General features: G+C 40.4%; 4 protein-coding genes across 5 annotated transcripts in view; 2 read left to right on the top strand and 2 right to left on the bottom strand.

Annotated features, from left to right (window-relative positions):
• Positions 1 to 2,999, bottom strand: part of LOC131107522 (phospholipase B1, membrane-associated-like) — a 15,094-nt gene extending 12,095 nt beyond the window's left edge. The window contains exons 1-9 of the mRNA XM_058057632.1: positions 2,946 to 2,999; positions 2,627 to 2,687; positions 2,522 to 2,556; positions 2,013 to 2,097; positions 1,902 to 1,953; positions 1,737 to 1,802; positions 1,046 to 1,105; positions 908 to 969; positions 725 to 800 (exon numbers count right to left, since the gene is read on the bottom strand). Of these exons, the coding sequence (XP_057913615.1) occupies positions 725 to 800; positions 908 to 969; positions 1,046 to 1,105; positions 1,737 to 1,802; positions 1,902 to 1,953; positions 2,013 to 2,097; positions 2,522 to 2,556; positions 2,627 to 2,687; positions 2,946 to 2,976 (528 nt within the window). The 5' untranslated portion in view covers positions 2,977 to 2,999. The remainder of the gene's footprint in view (positions 1 to 724; positions 801 to 907; positions 970 to 1,045; positions 1,106 to 1,736; positions 1,803 to 1,901; positions 1,954 to 2,012; positions 2,098 to 2,521; positions 2,557 to 2,626; positions 2,688 to 2,945) is intronic.
• On the bottom strand, positions 2,966 to 19,015 carry rars2 (arginyl-tRNA synthetase 2, mitochondrial). 2 transcript variants are annotated; one of them, XM_058056926.1, is made up of 21 exons: positions 18,849 to 19,015; positions 18,644 to 18,717; positions 18,471 to 18,573; positions 18,210 to 18,293; positions 18,044 to 18,144; positions 17,921 to 17,976; positions 17,773 to 17,856; positions 17,629 to 17,705; positions 16,176 to 16,334; positions 15,993 to 16,099; positions 15,820 to 15,915; positions 15,667 to 15,727; positions 14,480 to 14,556; positions 14,267 to 14,391; positions 14,042 to 14,109; positions 13,863 to 13,972; positions 13,656 to 13,751; positions 12,826 to 12,900; positions 12,669 to 12,732; positions 12,401 to 12,483; positions 2,966 to 2,999 (listed from the first exon to the last, which is right to left on the bottom strand). In XM_058056926.1, exons 1-21 carry the CDS (start codon positions 18,882 to 18,884, stop codon positions 2,981 to 2,983), a joined length of 1,755 nt encoding a protein of 584 aa, XP_057912909.1. In that variant the 5' UTR covers positions 18,885 to 19,015; the 3' UTR covers positions 2,966 to 2,980. The 2 variants fall into 2 exon arrangements, with proteins under 2 accessions (XP_057912909.1, XP_057912910.1); XM_058056927.1 differs by having other exon boundaries at positions 18,471 to 18,569; positions 18,849 to 18,909.
• LOC131107175 (protein yippee-like 5) lies at positions 4,604 to 7,432 on the top strand. Its single transcript, XM_058056934.1, has 3 exons — positions 4,604 to 4,799; positions 5,594 to 5,742; positions 6,297 to 7,432. Exons 2-3 carry the CDS (start codon positions 5,602 to 5,604, stop codon positions 6,516 to 6,518), a joined length of 363 nt encoding a protein of 120 aa, XP_057912917.1. The 5' UTR covers positions 4,604 to 4,799; positions 5,594 to 5,601; the 3' UTR covers positions 6,519 to 7,432.
• slc35a1 (solute carrier family 35 member A1) lies at positions 7,817 to 13,326 on the top strand. Its single transcript, XM_058056931.1, has 8 exons — positions 7,817 to 7,997; positions 8,187 to 8,367; positions 9,504 to 9,663; positions 9,752 to 9,904; positions 9,977 to 10,043; positions 10,111 to 10,287; positions 10,372 to 10,506; positions 11,154 to 13,326. The coding sequence occupies exons 1-8, from the start codon at positions 7,988 to 7,990 to the stop codon at positions 11,285 to 11,287; spliced, it is 1,017 nt and encodes a 338-aa protein (XP_057912914.1). The 5' UTR covers positions 7,817 to 7,987; the 3' UTR covers positions 11,288 to 13,326.

Here is a 19,015-nt window from a genome sequence, read left to right as displayed (position 1 = left end):
TTTTCCACATGCAGATATGTTAAGACGTTCAGCTTTGTGATATAGGGAGGAAAAGCGGATTGTTGGTATGAACTTTGCTCATTTATTTCCCCCATTTGCCAAGTCTCTTCTGAAATAATCTGGATAAATTCTCATTTTTATTTCTATAATATTTTGACTTAATTCCCAAAATATAACTTATTCCCAATTTAATTTTCAAATAATTACAACTTTGTTTTTTGTTTTCATTGTATTTTTTCTGTAAAATTGGAATTGTATGCTGCTTAAATGACATTTTTCCCCCCTCATAATACAAGTTTATTCTTGATATTTGCAACTTATTTTCCTTGTCAGAATATTCCTACAATTTCCACTTTCTTATTGTACATTTTTTCTCCTAATTATGACTATAGTAGAAGCTAAAAGAATGGCGGTTTGCCCTGGAAAGGAGAGGAACGAAGATTAGCCGCAGCAAGACGGAGTATATGTGTGTGAATGAGAGGGAGAAGGAAGAGTGAGGTTACATGGAGAAGAGATGGAGAGATGGTGGAGAAGTACTTGGGGTCAACAGTTCAGGACAATGGAGATTGTGAAAAGGAGGTGAAGAAGCGTGTGCAGGCGGGATGGAACTGGTGATGCCTGACACAGGCGTCACGCCTGACACAAACTAGTGTCCTGCGGGCCACATTTGGCCCACGGGCCGCGTGTTTGAGACCCCTGTACTAAATGAAGAATAGCAACAAACCTGCAGACCAGCGGTCAGCATGGCTTTCTGAATTCTAACCTCCCCCTGTTGATTTAGTTCCAAACATGGACAAGATCTGTGAAGAAAAAAACACACCCACTCATCAAATGTGAGTATATGAACCTATAAATCATCATTTATAGCCTAATCATGTATGTTGAATATTAAATAACAAGTCAGTACTTGCTCTGCAACGTATCAAGCTCTCCATCCCATAATGCAATGCTGACAATGGTCCGCTTTAGCTGCAGCACAAATGGACACAGATATCAGTCAGATACCAAATAGATATCAACACTGATTGAAAATTATTTTCAAAACCTGAGCATGCAGCAACTGGAGGGCAGCATCCACCTCCCTGACGGTTGATCTGATAACAGACTGAAAGTGCAAGAACAAAGCCAACGTGAACCTTTTCTTTATCTGTCAAGAGTCAGCACAATCAGGATCAGTGCTACAGGTTTTATGGCACGGTTTGCACAAAGTCTCTGTAAAAAGACAGATTGGAAATACCTGATATGGACAAAAATATTGGAACATCTGGCCATTATGTAGAATTGAATTTGCCATATCTCTCACTTAATCATTTTCAAGCATAGAAATGGCAACTCAAATATATGGCATTGAGAAGACATTCGTTGTGATGGTATGTTGCGTTCTACACTGGTGTTCAAGTGAGACACACAAGCACCAGACCTGATCGCAGTAACAACAAGCCTTTGATATCACAACGGGCACAATAATCCATGACATGAGCTACTGTTGTTGGAACTCTGAAACCCCGACATCACTTTCTGCCCCCCCCCCCCCCCCCCCCCCCTGACTGTAGGGATGTTATTTCATATCTAGAGGGCTCTAATAATGTTAATGTGGTTTCTCCTCTGGACTCAAATTTTAAATATACTGCCATAATTTTTATAAACAGTACTATGTACGTGTTTACTATAGAGTAAACACGTCATGTGATCATACTTCATACACAAGAGACACTCGTCTGGTGTGGACTGTTTACCTTCTGATTGTCACATGCACACATCTGATCCATTTGAACAAAAACAACCACCAGCTTCCAAGAATGCTGAAATATAGAGAATATTAGATATAATATGATCATTTTGACCATTGAAACAGAGCGTGAATTGATGTATGAATTGACCAGAGCACTTATTGTACATACCTGACTGCTCTGGATGTGGCTCGATACCTCTTTTACCTGCTCCAGAAGTGTGCTACAAGCAGAACGTGTTAGCTAAAAATGTGACTTAAGAATTGTTAGCCATATATTTACCTGTGTACGCCGTAATGAGGGGCATTACTGTATGTCTCTCCTGAGTAGGAACTCATCAATGTGGGATTGAACATGCTCATCAGCTCTGATGGAGGGACAACAACTTGAATAACCAGGTACCTAATGCATTACTGTAAGTAATTGACTCAATTTAACTGTAAAAATATTGTATATAAGTGGTTCTCAACTGGTCAAATTGGGCGTGTGACCAATCACAGCAAGGAGTGGGCATGTCTGGAGGCGGAGCGTGGGTGGAATAAATTAAAATTAAAAGATCTAGATTTCTGTGTGTGACTGCTCTACAGGAGACCAAAACTCAATACAAAGGGTTGAAAAATTAGCAAAATAGGTCCCCTTTAAGCTTTTTAGTTCAAACTGTATGATATTATAATGCAAAACTAAACAAAAGCTATCATAAAACGAAATGAAGTCTTGATAATAATATGTCGTCTATGGACCCGGTGAACATAAAATGGTTTAAATAAATATATAAATGTTAAAAATATCACCTTGGAGTCTTGACGCCACAGTGGACAACTCGCTGCTGCAGGGAAAAGAAAATGCTAAGTATTTTCAAAGTGTCTGACAAGAAATGACGACTGAATAAAGCTCACCTGTGCATGTGTAGTCCAATAGAGGCTAAAACCGCCACATCTGCAGGCTTGACACCGTTTACTGGACAAAACCAACACCAATATACAAAAAAGTTGAATGCCCAAAAGAGTGATACCATTTGGAGGTCAATGTGCCAAACTGTCTCAAATATCAAAAGTTGGAATGAAAACCATCGTGATGACAAAGGAGTGGTTTTACTTTATTCTAGTTTTATTTAACTTCTTTGTATTACATCCAGAAATGACAAAATGTTGCCTTAAACATAAAAAAGCCCATAAAAAGCAGTGTATTGCATGTATAATGTGCTCCAAGACATACCATTCAGAGGGGGTGACTGAGAGTGGAGCATCTGATCACAAGGCAGCCCAGTAACTGAAAAGCAGCAGAGAAAATCCGACATCAACACTCAAACCTCACATCGCGTGGATAAAATCGTCTATATTGGAAAGCTCAAATAATGTAACTAAAAAAACAAATAACCTGATGTCCAAAAGAATATTGGGAAAGTGACCAGAAACAGCATCTTTGTTTGTTTGATTTTGTTTGATCTTTTCACTAAATTAATCCTCATGTATCTTGACCCTCTGAAGTTGTCCAAGCCTGGGATCGCTGTGTCAACGCGGTAGGGTTTGTGAGCCTGTGTCATTATCAGTGGGCTAGTCAATAACCGCATCGGTATCATAAATATGTCCAAGGGGTGGGCCTAACCAAGAAGTGGCTTGTTGACTTTGTGGAATCTAACAATATGCAGTCAAATATTAATTATGCAGCCAAATTACAGTGTATCCACATGACCCGTTGGACGGGAATCAGGCCAGTTTGATCATCCCCTCACATCATGACATGGGGCTAAAGTGACAAAAGCACTATCTTTATTATTCCCACTCGTGCCAAATGAACTGAAGTCGCCGGATGTGATTAGGCCAGACTTTCACTTCATGTGCTGTACGTTTACAATCGGCGTCAGACGCTCTCAACGACTGCAATATTCAAAACAATGTGAGTACCAGAGGTTAGTGCATTTGTGTCATGTGTTATTGAAATGCTGCTAGAAGATAATCAGCTCATCTTTGTAGTGTCATCACAGTGTACAGAACTGATTAGATTGATTTATCTTCAATCTTTCCTGTTAAGGCTAAGGTCGGGTCACACTGGCTAAGAAAACAAATACTGCGACTGTATTTTTTATCATGTTTGACGCAATGAACTCATACTTTTCATATCACTTTCCAAGTGCAAAGAAACATTTAACTCGGGCTGCCACACAAGAAAGTTAAAATGTACACAAAATTCAACTATGTTCAATCATGATTACAGACATGGAGATATGAGTATGAGGTGTATCACCGTTATCTCCCCTCAAGGACAAAAACTGGATATGAGCCCTCTCAATAAAAATCAGTCTACTTGATATAAAGTATGCTCATCTAAGCCCTACATTCTATAAGAGCGGGTGGAAAACACATTTATTCCTACCTCCGTACAATTTTTCACCGACAATTGTATGTAATACAATACATTGATTTATTCTATTACAGAAAATGTTCACAAATAATAATAATTGATGTCTGCTGTTTGTTTCTGATTGTAACTGTGACCAACAATGGGCAAAATCATTCAATCATTTTGAAATGTTTTCAGCTAAACAGTATGGGCCCAACATTTGAGATACCAACATTTGTAATTCCTCTGCTTATCATATGCTATAGCCATTGGCTGTGCTCACTGCTGCCCCTTGTGTTCAAATAAAGGCACTGTTCGAATAAAATAGAGTTCAAAATAAAACCACAAACGATGTGAATAAAAATATACACTTTATAAATGAAGGTGTGTTGATACATTCTCATTTTGAATCAATTTAAATGTGTAAATTTAAACTAAACGCGCAATTTTACGGATGTGGAACCAAGCAAAGCGTCATTTCGTCCCCCTTTTGTTTTACTCTGAAAAGGCCGGACGTATTAGCTAGTGTGGTCTGCATGTTGTCAACAAACGTCCTTGTGTGACTGCCTTTCCCGTCGACGTCGTCTTTGTTGACATAGTCCATAAAGGAGAAAACGGCATTTGTTACATTATAGACAGGTTTCGAACCTGTCTAATTGCCAACATTTATCACTTCTTCGTTATCTTGCATCGACACAAGGATTTACACAGACATATCGATACGATAAGGTAGGATAGACTGACTCTTCTTCCCACTGTCGTTGTTTGGTAGATTAGAGCGCCTTTTCCTGCATACATTAAACTGTGCGTCATTAACTGGGACAATAAACAGCATTATAGTGTATATTTAATATTATTATATTTGTGTTGTTTGCTAAAAAGTGATAGCACAATGTATATAGTATAACTAATTAGACATATACAGTGCCTTTTTGTTGCAAAAGCAGCTACTGTAGCTACTGTAGTTTAGCTCGAGCTAAACCACAAATGAAGACCCTCGGGTTCAACTGTAGCGTTTAATTGCCTTCCTTTATATGTATTTGTGGTGAAAAGGCATTCCTGTGTGATAATTCAACGTGGATGGTATCAAATACATTATCTTGCAGTCTCGAACAGCGATATTTTCCATCTGGCGAGATCCGGAAGTACACCGGAAGCGCATCTTCGGAAATCGGAAGTACATTTTAGCGATAACATTTTTACATATATATGCATAAACCATGAATTACTTATTTAAACAACTTCTAATTACTTTTAATTTTACAAATATATACATATTTATATATACATATATATTTTTAATATACATGTTTTTATATAGTTTATTTAAGCCCTTTAACTTATTTATTCAGAAAATTGCCTTAAGGGCAACACAGCTACTTTTGAATCATGTTAATGCATACATGCTCTGTATGATATGAACACCTTTAACATCCATTCCTATGTTTTTCCCAAATGTGTGGAGATGGAGTAGACGCCATGTGTAGCATCATTATCATGCCAATCTGGTTTGTCATCCACAGATAGCAATATGGGCCGAATCTTCTTGGATCACATTGGTGGCACTCGCCTCTTCTCCTGTGCCAACTGTGACACTATTCTGACCAACAGAGCAGAGCTGATCTCCACACGCTTCACTGGAGCTACTGGCCGGGCTTTCCTCTTCAACAAGGTACAGTACATGCTTGCACTACAGCCATGAACAAACAGTGGTTCATTCACCCTAAGTCGGTAGTCATTTGTAAATACATGATTACACAGGTAAAGTGTACTTTGTACCTGTGCCACTGTTAGAAAAGCCCACAATTTTGACATCTTTATGCATCACTGATCGTGTTTTTGGTTGATTGTTGACATTTCGCACATTATTCAGCAGTCCTTGAATGTTCCATAGTTGTGTGCTGTACATCGTGAGTGATCAATGGCCATTGAAGCGAGAGAGAGTTCAGGACTGGACTCTGGAAATGGCAGAACGTCAAGCTAGCAGGAGCGTATAGAGGGGGGAGGAGTGAGCCGTGTTTTAAAGCATAATATTTTTACAGGTGCCATTTGCGGCTGTATTATACCTACCTCATAGTTAGCCTACATAATACCCTGCTTAAAAGGTTCCCTGGCATTTTTACACTAAATATTAACATTCCTTGATATTTCACACAATAGTTCAGGCATTTTACAGCCATTTTAATACACCAATAAAGGTTGGAAATGTTCTGTCTTTCCATCCAGGTTGTCAATCTACAGCACAGCGAGGTTCAAGACCGGGTCATGCTGACCGGAAGACACATGGTACGGGATGTCAGCTGCAAGAACTGCAACAGCAAGCTGGGTTGGATGTACGAGTTTGCCACAGAGGAAAGCCAGCGCTACAAGGAGGGCCGGGTCATCCTGGAGAGGGCCCTGGTGAGGGAGAGCGAGGGTTTCGTGCACGTTCCCACGGATAACTCTTGAAAAGTCACACGGGTTAGCGTTACAGTTGCTAAAGTCTGTGCATACTACAGCTTCGCCTCAAACAGCAGTGCACTGACTTGCATATATAGGAAGAGTCCCAACGATGCCAAAATAATATATCACAGTTTTGGGGAGCAGGGGGGGGTTTAACAAGAAGAGTAATTTACAACATTGCTTCAATTTCTCTTTAAACTGGCTTGAATTTCATTGTGTTCAACAGGCTTTGATGTTCAAGGTGTGATATAATCGGGGGGGCTGGGTGGATTCAAGAAACAGTGATATGTCCTGGTGCACTCGTGCATACATGCTTGGGGCAGTTTGGACTGTTCAGTCTGATGAAGTGAGGTGAAGGTCATTTTGCACAACATTCCTTCAGCGTGAAGTGAGGGTTGAAACTATTTATTTTTCCTACATAAATGTCATACAGTAAACTATTGTTCATGGGTTTTTTTATATCTTCATTTCCACTTTGATAAGATGACGATCCAGAGTATTTTTTTTTTGCAAAGGTTTCTCACCCAATACATTTTAGCTCTTGATTTGAGTTTGACAGTTGCTCAATGTAATGGTAGTATTTGAATAAATGCATACTCAAGTGCAGATTGTGCATGTTATACCTCATTTAATGAAAAATAATTACTGTATTACTGTTGTCAATAAAAGAATGAAATGCATTTGTAGTCTTTAATTTCTAAAGCATTCTACAAATACAATAACATAAATAGCTCAAAAGAGTTTAATTTGAGAGATGAGATCTAGCAACTTCCATGGTTTTCGTGATTTTGCCAAAATCATTTATATTCTTACATGAATAACTATTACATTGTATTTCCAAAAAATATTTACTCTTATGAGCTATTTTTGTTTGTAGTCGGTCTATTTGTTCAAACAACTGTACCTTTAATTGTACAAGGCATTAAAATGAACAAGAAACTAAAACAAAGTCTAATCGTTTTTGCTCTGACTGTAGATGGACAGACTCATCCACTAGATGTCGCTAATGTTACAGTTCATTGACGCATCAAAGCGCCGAATCTGTTCCGGTACAATTGGAAGGAAAACCCCAAAGCGTCATGAAGCTTCACCCCTCCCGTTTCTCTGTTTGTGTGAAACCTTTAAAAAGAAACTTTTAAAAAATCGTCCGTGCGTTCAAACTGGTATTCTTCAGTTTTGGTAGGGAGTTGCCAAGCGGTGTGATTTTTGTAGGCGTATAACCAACAAAAAAGCAGGGTACAACAAGGAACCGGTAGCTCAAGTTTAACAAAACAAACATACCCTAGTCTACGGAGCCCAGCTGCATCATGGGACATGTAGGAAGTACAAGAGTAGTCAAGGGGGCTTGACGCTGGTCGAGCAACACCCTTCTTCAAACCGGCGCTTTCCCACTAGCGTGTCCGTGTTAATGGCATGTAAAGTGGGAAGAAGAAACAACTCTTCTGTGACGCGGACTACCACACAACTTTGCAACAATGAGTGGCGGTGAGTGTTTTTATTTTATTTTATTTTTGCTGGTCAATTAGCTAGCCGGCTAATGGTAGCTGTCGCCGTGTTAGACACAGCAACATACAAGTAGTTAACTACATGTAATTGTATCTATTTAAGTATTCACATATTTTTCAATATCTGCGTGGTTATCAGCTAGATAATTGTTTATATTCCCGCCTTTAGAGAACGTGAGTCTGGTGTTCAAACTGTACTGCCTGACGGTGATGACACTGGTGGCCGCCACATACACAGTGACTCTACGGTACACAAGGACCTTGCCATCCGGGGATCTGTACTTCTCCACCACGGCCGTGTGCATCACCGAGGTCATGAAATTAATACTCAGCACTGGAATGCTGGCGAAGTAAGTCTCCACATACAGTACCATGACAAATTATGAGAAACTTTTGGAATGGTAGTTGTTTTCTCATTACACTAAGGTTTGTCTTGAAATGTGTTTTTTTTTAAAGCTTTTGTCCGTGTTTTTTGTTAGAAATGTGTCGTATTCATGCTTGTCTCTCTGAACTTTACAGTAACATAACTGAAACATGCCCACAAGTAGGGTTGGGAACCGGTTCTGACATTCGATTCCATCGAACCATTCATTTTTTTAACTTCCGGTGCCTATGTTCGGTGATTGGCCAACTACACGCAGTTAACATTAACGTAGTTAACTAACATGGTTAAGTTACTTTATCTATTCTGCATCATAAGACACTCCAACACATGAACAGGATATGTGCCACAGTTTTTTCCTATATTAAGAGTCTTATAAATATTTATGTTCATGTTCAATGGTTGATAGTTCATAATGGCTATTAATAGCCCTGGGAGGAATTCATTCATAAAAGGGTCATATTATTTAAAAAAAAAAAAAAGACATTTCATCCAAGAACTTTCTATGACCCTCCCTCTGAAAAGAATCAGACTCGAGAATCGTTAGGAATCAGAATCGCTCATATTCAAACGACGCCCAACCCTACTAACCAGTGTAGCATACTACAAAAGTATTTGAATGCACCTTCTGAATGCCTTATATTTATGTTTTAGTTCATTTTTATGCTTAAAGTCTAACCCCTGGCTCACCCCGACTCCGGCAGCTAGCTCTGGTCAAGCTGTGGGTTTCCTCAGCTTGACCAGAGAGTGCTCCGGCGTCTGGAAAAAAAAAAAAGTTAGGCCCCAAACGGACTCTTTCCTTCGTGCCATACGGCCGCCGGAGGTGGAGCTACACCGCACTGAGCTAGTGTGAGCCTACAACAGGGATTTCAATCTTGCGGAATGCTTCCGGCGGTCGCAACGGATTCAGTGTGAGCCCGGGGTTAAGACCAAAAATATGTATCACTTGTTTTGACTAAGAATCAGCATTCAAACACAAAACGGCATGATTTCTTAATACACTTTTGAAAAATCCGGATTATAGTGAAACCATAAATGTGGCAATTTCAGTTGCAGATCTTAAACTGTCCCCTTCTCACTGGAATAACTTGTTTGCATGACCAGAGAATCAGGTAGTCCAAAGAAGATGGCAAGCACCATCAAGGAGCATGTGTTCTGCAACCCAAGAGAGCTGCTGAAATTGAGCATCCCCTCGGTCGTGTACGCCATCCAGAACAACATGGCCTTTCTGGCATTGAGTAATCTGGATGCTGCAGTTTATCAGGTATCAAGCGCAGCACTTCCTGTATGCATTAATGCTCAGTTTAACTGTTGTTATTTCACTGGACTGTCCTATTTTCTTTTCTGTGTAGGTGACATATCAGCTGAAGATCCCGTGCACAGCGCTGTGCATGGTCATAATGCTGAGGCGTTCTCTCAGCAAGTTGCAGTGGTTCTCCATCTTTATGCTCTGTGGAGGGGTCATACTTGTGCAGTGGAAGCCTGCAGATGCCACCAAAGTCCCAGTACGGCTCTAAATGTCACCATAGCAACCTGTTCTCATTTGTGTCAATCATTTTTTTCTTTTGTGTGTCCAGATTGAGCAAAACCCTTCTCTTGGGTTCATGGCCATTACTGTTGCCGTCCTTTGCTCTGGGTTTGCAGGTAGTCATCACTCACTGATTCAACCTGAGGAGTTTGCTTTGGTTCTTACTATGCCCCTGTACTTTAGGTGTGTACTTTGAGAAGGTCCTGAAGAGTTCTGACACATCCTTGTGGGTGAGAAACATCCAGATGTACCTATCAGGCATTGCGATCACCCTGATGGGCGTGCTCTTGACCGACGGCGAGAAGGTCTTAGAGAAAGGCTTCTTCTTCGGTTACACGCCCTGGGTATTGTTTGTCATATGTGAGTACAATAGCCGAAAGCTTTGTTTGCACTCTTTGCTATGCTTGACGTCTGTGACACTCTCCCTCTTTTGTGTGCTGCCAGTCCTCGCCAGCGTGGGAGGTCTGTACACGTCTGTGGTGGTGAAATACACAGACAACATCATGAAGGGCTTCTCTGCTGCGGCTGCCATAGTTCTCTCCACTGTGGCGTCCGTAGTCTTGTTTGGATTGCACATAAGTAAGTTAATCTGATGCATTGTGTGTATTGTGATGAGTGAGTGAGTGAGTGAGTGAGTGAGAGGTTAGTGTAGTCGGACCGGCACCGACAGTACCCTTAATGAAACAACCTTTACTATGGAATAGTACTTTACTACTATCACAGCCTGTGTAATTGCCTTCGATATACCAGTTCATTAGTTGCAATAAGAAAAGATTGGCTTTACTAACTGTGAAAACTCATACTGTAACATTTTTAAAATAATTTTTGATTTGGGAGAGTGGCCGCACAGTGGACGAGTGGTTAGCATGTAGGCCACACTGTCGGGCGATTGCAAAGACCTGGGTTACATTTGCATGGGAGTTTGCATTTTTCTCCCCGTGCATGCGTGGGTTTTCTCCAGGTACTCCGGTTTCCTCCCACATTCCAAAAACATGCTAGGTTAATTAGCGACTCCAATTTGTCCATAGGTATGAATGTGAGTGTGAATGGTTGTTTGTCTATATGTGCCCTGTGATTGGCTGGCCACCAGTCCAGGGTGTACCCCGCCTCTCGCCCGAAGACAGCTGGGATAGGCTCCAGCACCCCCGCGACCCTCGAGGATAAGCGGTAGAAAATGAATGAATGAATGAAAGTTAATCAACTTGTTTCTGTTACTTCTATCGCAGCGACCACGTTTGCGTCTGGAGCCATCTTGGTGTGTGTGTCCATCTATCTGTACGGCCTTCCAAAGCAGGACGTAAGCAAGCTGACTCGGGAAGACGGTGACAAGGAGTTCAAACAGAAACTGATTACTGTGTGAGATCCATTGAGGACAACGAACCCACCTGGACTGAGTAGAGAGATTTTTTTCTTCGTTTACCTTTTTGCTACTTTTTTTTTCGCTCCAGTTAATGCACATTTTGTTAAAATCAAGATGATTTGAAGACACAGCTGATATGAATACAAACATGACTGGTATTTTGATGCCTTCACCTGCTCTTACAGGGGCAGTGCGAGTTTAAACTGGAGGGAAGAGCCACAGCATGTTAGGATTTCACTGCAAACAGGCAGCAGTAAAGCAAGAAGTCTAACTGGAAAATGAAGCACTGTAGCACTGTAGCACTGCACAGGCAGATGCAACCAGAGTAAGCACTGAGTCTTTCACTTTGGAATCATGAAGACTGATTCAAGGTTATGTCCACACCAATATTTTTTTTGTGACGCTTGCCGCATTTCACCCCACTCCAATTTGGGGGCAAATGTGCATTTATGAAATTATCCGTGTGGATATGGCCTGAACTTGTGACAAGCAGACTGAAGTTGTGACACTGATCATTTCTATGGAAAGCTCACTGTTGAAGCGTTAAGACACAATAAGGACCAACAACTACAATGACAATCTTTTTTTTTTTTTAAACTAGATTAATGGGTCAAATATTCTACTACCCGTCCATAGAAATCAGTGATCATGGGTTTAAGAAAGGGTTTGAGGGTCCTCAAATAGCAGTGGAATAATTTATATTATTGTTAGGAGCTGACTTTTACCTCGTCAGTCTGCCCAGATTCTTTTATGCTATTGACTATAAATGAAGACTTGACAATGTGTGATGCTTTTCATACTTGTAGGATTGTAAATATCGATACAATTGTAAATATCTCTTCTGTGGTCTTGTGTCACAGCATTTTTTTAAAAATTAAAACTGAACGGAAACGCATGCATTTACAAAAAAAGCTGCCACAGAATTGATTCTAATGACAAGAATGTATGGGAATAGGGAAGGAACGAGGTAACTGGAGGACTGAGAAGTCGGCCAAACCAGTAGAACCAGTGTGACCGGTTGTTGATTTGTCTTACCAGCTCAAAACCAGCCAATTACAAATTACACTTTTGTATTATTTTATTTACTAATTAGATAATTCTATTCATATTTACATTTTGTCAACTGGTGTGATGCCAAGAATCCTCATCCCATTGGCCAGAACAGAGCAGGACCCTCTGAAAAGTCGTAGCCTTGCCTGTTAGTGTTCAGAAAATGACAAAAGTTCACTTGGTTGTTGAAGCTAATGAGGTGTACTGTACAGTGATTGTTGGACCTGAAGATGGGAAGCTCTACAGATCCCAGCCTCATAGTAACAAAATGGTGACGGCCAAGGGTCTATTATTATTATCTTTTATCATTATGACAGACACAATGTTTTACCTGTGCAACTTCCTGAGGACTCCCTTTGACTGGCAGCTCTCTGTGTGCTGAGGCGATCAGGTGGCTGCAAGAAGGGCCATGCCTCTTTAGCATATGCACACTGGAGTATTGGCTCCATGGCATACAGTCAGTGAACATCACACATCCTGTTCCTTACCACAGCTTCAACAGGAAGTTGAGCAGGTGTTTGGGTTGCAGATCCTGGGCCGACTGGTACAAGACCTCGTCATAGCTGTGTTGAGACAAAGACAGTGGTTAGTTTTGCAGTTGATAAAATGAGGGTGGGGTCCAAACACATACTGACAAAATGTGTGTGAACCAACCCATGGAAATATGCTAAGTTATATATATTTTGAGGAAAAAAATATTAAATAAGATAATAATAATAATAAGATTGGTCAAAGGGCAATTTGCGCCACCCCACCTTTTTTAATAGATTTGTTTTTAGTTACTTTACTGTCATATTTTTACTTCATTCCCATTTTATAACTTTTTCACCCAACCTAAAAAAAACCACAACTTTATTTTGTCTTTTCATAAGGCTTCAAAATATTGTATTTTTTCTTTAAAATTAAATTTTTCCTCATCATAGGAATTTATTTTTTTGTCTTTAGATTATTTTGTTGTCTTAATAGACTTTTGCAGCTGTTTTTTGTTTTTAAAAATCTTTACTTTATTCATGTAATATAATTTTTTTAAACCTAATTTTCCAAAATTTCCATTTTTTGGAAAGTTTATTTTTTTCTTAATAATCACAACTTAAAAAAAAAAAACAATACTTCAACTATCGGCTACTAAAATTACGTTATTTTTCCTAATATGCCGTTGTTCTTGTAAAAGTATGACTTTGTCTGTTATTTCCTGTCAATTTGACATTTTTATTAAAATTGCAGATTTTATTTATTTATTTTTTTTAAATTGGAGTTTTCTTGTTAAATATATTTTTAGAACGTGCCACGGACATGACATCTCTCTTTTTAAACTTACCGGAGGAGGTGTTGAAGGATGGCGATGCTTGACTGCTCAGTCAGAAGCGATGGATTGAACGTAGCTGTGTCGATGTTGTCGTTGGCCCGAATTAAACTGCGTTAAAAATAACAATCATGAAGAAGCTGCTTCCAGAAAAAATGAATTCTGATAATAAAATAATAAATGCTCCATCGATATTCCTATCGATATCCCATAATAACACACCTGCAGATCCGAGCGTGCGTGTATTGGAGAAAAACACCCGTGTCACCTTGAGCCTGGAGCATCTTGTCCCAGTCAAACTTGTAGTCCGACTGAAGGGGGCCTTTAAAATCCTAACAACGACAACAACCAAATGTCATTTCTCCCCACACAGAAGGCTCCACTCTTATACTGGAATTCACCTGGACTATGAGTGCACTGATTCCCACTTTCTGTGCTGTGTCTTCGGGGTCGTCCATTTCTTTTGTCGCTGCAGGATGTAAAACAGGAGACAGCAATAAGATTCTTGATCTCGTGACACCAATAGTAATATTATATCTCATATGTTGTGAAAAATGTTCAGTATGCGTAATGTGTTTAATGACATCTAATGAAAAGTCTGGTGTCGCCCGTGAAGCAGGTTTTACTTTTTGACTCCTTCATATTGTGCAGCATCCTGGCACCGGCCTCGGCCAGCACATCCTCCAAGAAGACCACCTCCCCACTTCTGGTCTTCATGCCCTGCACTAGGCCAAAGCTCACGTGATGACACCTGCAACAACAACAACAACAACAAGCATACTCCACAAATACTGTGATACAGGAATGACCTGGTGCGAGTAGAACTATAGCCTTTGTACCTGTCAGCCCAGGAATGTCCCATAGCCTGCAGAATCTGGAACAACTGGTGGAAGTGATTTGTTTGACTTTTATCCGTCTTTAAAAAAAACAGACAAAAGCATGTGAAGTTGGTACAACAAAGTACTGTACAGTAGGTGTGTTCCAGTTCATGTATGAGCATTAGAAAAATATCAACTAGCTGCTCGCTCGTCAAACGTGTTTGCATCAAGTCTTCCACTCCAATGGCTTTTAAACTGTGGGTAGATACTTTTGTTGGAGCAAACAAACAGACGCAAACAGAAAAAGGCCACTAGACCAATGTCCACTGTTAAAATGGCTCAATATTGACCCAGATAGAATGTAGAACGCGTTATACATGCAACAGAGCGAGAGCTTTTCTTGCTGTCACAAACACACACAAGAAAGAAACTAGCCTCTTTGCCCTGTACCCTACATGTTGCTTTTTTTATCGAGTGCGACAGCAATATAACCCACCATGGGGCCAAAGAAAGCTGCATGGGCCAGTGCTTCCATATTAAATTCCATCTCACCAGGATGGAGGGAAAATCTGCATCAACAAATAGTTCCATTCATTGGTCATTATTTTTCGGCATGTGAAACTATAATTGCACGGCGGACGAGTGGTTAGAACGCAGGCCTCATGGCTAGGAGACCCGAGTTCTATTCCACCCTTGGCCATCTCTACGTGGGTTTTCTCCGGGTACTCCGGTTTCCTCCCACATTCCAAAAACATGCTAGGTTAATTGGCGACTCCAAATTGTCCATAGGTATGAATGTGAGTGTGAATGGTTGTTTGTCTATATGTGCTTTGTGATTGGCTGGCGACCAGTCCAGGGTGTACCCCGCCTCTCACCCGAAGACAGCTGGGATAGGCTCCAGCATCCCTGCGACCCTTGTGAGGATAAGCGGTAGAAAATGAATGAATAATATTATTTTTGTTAATATTTTGGGGTGTCTGGAAAGAGTAATTTGATTTAGAATTTTGGTCTGACATTTTGGAACAAATTAAGGATGAAAACCAAACTTCTATTGTATTTGTGCAAAAACGTACCTGGAAATAAAAGACGTTTTATATTAGGAATGAAGAATTTGTCATTTCAAATGGGGGTAGCGTTGTTGTTAGTTAAAATGTGTGCTGAAATAACATGTAGTGGGAGTCCAAATCTTCCACAAAAAATGATCTTACCACATAAATCATCTCATCAAAATGGTATTTTTCACTCCGATCAATGGCAGCCGCAATGTCCCTGAAACCAAAACAACGCAAAAGACAACATTTTTTGCAGCTGTGGTTTAAAGATTTGAAGTGGAATTAAAGCTTCCTAAAAGCGGTACCAACCTGGTGATGTAGAGACTTGTCCCATCACTGCGGAGCACAGTAGAGAAGGTGCTCATGTCTCCAGCTGCTGACAGATCCACAACGCCGGTCCCCTTCCTGAGAAGACAACTTCTATATGACTCCATTGTGGTTGTTTTGCGGTTGTTCTCTGTGTGCAATAAGCCAACACATACTCGGTGGTCTTCAACAGGCCTTGCTCTTGCAGCTGCTGGACCACCTCTTGGACCCTCTCTTGGTGAAAAGACTCCCCGGAGTAGACGTCAAAGTGGACCCCTAAACGCTAACAGCCAAGCATATGATGCCAATATAAAGTCCACATATCGGTGGTTTTTACAGCGGTGACGTGGCGAACCTACCTTGTAAACGTGCCGATACTCCCTCACCGTGATGTCCCTGAACTGTTGCCATAGCGACACAGCCTGATTCTGATGCTGTTCCAGCTGTCGGAAGAAGTCTCTGGCCGCCAGCCTCATGTCCTCGTTGTGTTCCGCTTCCTGGTTCACCTTGACATAAACCTGACAAACAACTTGAGCAAATTCATTTGCTATGGTGACTGACGATGCTCTTTATTTGAGCTATTGAGGGGAAAAAATCACTTTGAAGGTACCAGTGAAGCACACGCACACCTTTGGAGTGTGTTTTATGTAAATATGTGTTACTCATTAACAGAATAAAGAGGAGAATAATTCACTTTGGTTCATTCACCAGAGCATAAAAATATATTGAATACATTTGACTATCTGCTAGCAACTGCTGACGTCACACACACACACACACACACACACACACAAAAAGAAAAATCCCGTCTTTCACTCTGTGGAAAGACAGCAATGACAAGCACCTTCCAGCTCACGTACCCCCCCATAGACACAGAGAGGTACTAAAAGTGCCTCATGTACGACCTTTTGATGTATTTTACTCACAGATGAGTAAGAATAATGTCACACGTATTTTCAAAAACATTATACAGTCAGGGTGTATAATAAATGCAACATTCTATTATTGACGACATGCTGACATACACTCAGCCGGAAAAGACGCTCACGACAGCTTCATTTTAAGTCTCTTTCCTGTATATGATTAGGAAATTCAGGAATTTTTTTCTTCGGAAAATATATTAAAAAAGACTGAAACTACATTTATAATACTGTTGAATGGATAAATATTATTATATTCATTCATTCATTTTCTACCGCTTATCCTCATGAGGGTCACGGGGGGTGCTGGAGCCTATCCCAGCTGCCTTCAGGCGAGAGGCGAGGTACACCTTGGACTGGTGGCCAGCCAATCACAGGGCACATATAGACAAACAATTAAGTCGCCAATTAACTTAGCATGTTTTTGGAATGTGGGGGAAACCGGAGTCCCCCCACACAGAGATGGCTCGGGTCTTGGGTCTCCTAGCTGTGAGGCCTGCGTGCTAACCACTCGTAGCCCAATAGTCATATATAATTTGTATTATTATTAGTTAGCTAGTTTTTGTTATCATCCTCCCGCGGAATAGTGATAGTAACCATAGAAGTGGATATGGAATCGACTGTCATGTCTGCATACTCAGTACAATATGAGGAAAATATCACATACTCTGAGTGTGAATGGTTGTTTGTCTATATGTGCCCTGTGATTGGCTGGTGACCAGTCCAGGGTGTACCCCGCCTCTCCCCCTTGAGATAGCTGGGATAGGCTCCAGCTGAGGACAAGCTGTAGAAAATGTATGGATGGGTACTTCACTGCATCATACGAAGAGCTCTATTTGGACTGTCATGTGATCAAAGTAGGTCAGCGTGTCACTCAATCATGCATATTCACCTCAAACAAATGCTGTAACGGGTTTTGCTTCAACTGCTCCTGACTGCCAAACTGATTGAAACCAACACCCAGCAGACCTGAAATATGAGGAAAAGGAATATTGTTGTATAATATATGAATAAGATACTTCCAATAATGCCTCACCAAACTGCATGCCCCAGTCTCCAAGGTAGTTCATCCGGATAACTTTGTTTCCAAGACATTGCTTCAGGTTGGCAATAAAGTTGCCTGCAAAAGGAATTGACGTCATCCTTTGTGGGTTTCTCTTTATGCCACAACAACATGAACTCACCTATAATGGTAGATCGTAAGTGTCCAGCATGGAACTTTTTTGCAATATTTGGGGAGCTACGAGATATAAATAAATACACAGCATCACCCATTAGACAAGCTAGAAGACCATACACAAACATACCTATACTCCACTACTGTTATTCCTCGCTTTAGGGACTTTAAAAGTTCACTATTAAGCCCAAATTTGTTGTTCTCCCCCGTTGCAAAAGGTTCCAGGATTTTCTACAACACAAAAACAGTCAGATTAAAGAAAAACGTTCATATTTTTTTAAAAGAATATCAACAACCTGGGCAAGAAGTTTGCTGTTTATTCTGAAGTTAATTACGGCAGATCCAGCAGCTATTTCTTCCACCACGCCATCTTGCTTTAGCTGGAAGACAAAACATCACAATTCCAGGTAGGTTTTTAGATAAGTAAACTTAAAACTGACTTTAATAAGCAGCAAAAAATATATTATCAACTTATTTTATGGGAAAATGTTTAACAAAAATAGCTTTTTATTCCACCACCGACGTTTTTGAGCTGTAACCACAGTAATAAATCATACCTGATGGGCCAGGTGTTCCGTTTGTGCCTGGATGTCTCCACTGGATGGTAAAAGTCCATTATTTCTTAACATACTGATTGACAGCCTAAAGTCAGCAGTCTGCCTGAAAAGGAAACAGTTTGAGTATCTTATGAATGGGTCAGTTTAAGGTGTGAAGATACAAGATACTTAACTGTTTCTTGAAGACTGGGACAGCTGACAAAGCTGGTATGAATACATCTTCACACTGCTGCGTGGTCCTGCCAAGCTACAGAACAAAAACAATAAATTACATGACAGTTTATACAGAAACTTCCATTTTCCGGTCACTTGCCCCCCGAGGACAGTCGTGCTTCCAACCTAGCAATAGCGGAGTGTCACCTCCTTTTTAAACATTACCTGCTCTGCTATTCTTCGTCGGAAGAAACACGCCATGTCAACGAAATGTTCAAAAATTCCCAAGAAAATAAACTTAAAAGAGTAAAACTAAAAGAATTATTTAAATATACACATGATTCGGTGCCAACCCATTGGCAATGATAATTTAGAGTACATTTCCTGTTTTG

Source organism: Doryrhamphus excisus, chromosome 19 (genome assembly GCF_030265055.1).
Source record: "Doryrhamphus excisus isolate RoL2022-K1 chromosome 19, RoL_Dexc_1.0, whole genome shotgun sequence".
Classification (NCBI taxonomy): domain Eukaryota; kingdom Metazoa; phylum Chordata; class Actinopteri; order Syngnathiformes; family Syngnathidae; genus Doryrhamphus; species Doryrhamphus excisus.
Note: the sequence above shows the minus strand (reverse complement) of the source record. Positions and strands in the feature narration are given on the sequence as shown.

Coding starts and splice junctions, on each gene's coding strand:
- LOC131107175 (XM_058056934.1), top strand. CDS start 5,602: ATGGGCCGAATCTTCTTGGATCACATTGGTGGCACTCGCCTCTTCTCC. Junction 5,743..6,296: donor GGGCTTTCCTCTTCAACAAG/GTACAGTACATG, acceptor CTTTCCATCCAG/GTTGTCAATCTACAGCACAG.
- slc35a1 (XM_058056931.1), top strand. Junction 10,288..10,371: donor CTGGGTATTGTTTGTCATAT/GTGAGTACAATA, acceptor GTGTGCTGCCAG/TCCTCGCCAGCGTGGGAGGT. Junction 10,507..11,153: donor CTTGTTTGGATTGCACATAA/GTAAGTTAATCT, acceptor CTTCTATCGCAG/CGACCACGTTTGCGTCTGGA.
- rars2 (XM_058056926.1), bottom strand. CDS start 18,884: ATGGCGTGTTTCTTCCGACGAAGAATAGCAGAGCAG. Junction 16,100..16,175: donor AGTATCGGCACGTTTACAAG/GTAGGTTCGCCA, acceptor CTTGGCTGTTAG/CGTTTAGGGGTCCACTTTGA. Junction 15,916..15,992: donor GGCCTGTTGAAGACCACCGA/GTATGTGTTGGC, acceptor TTGTCTTCTCAG/GAAGGGGACCGGCGTTGTGG.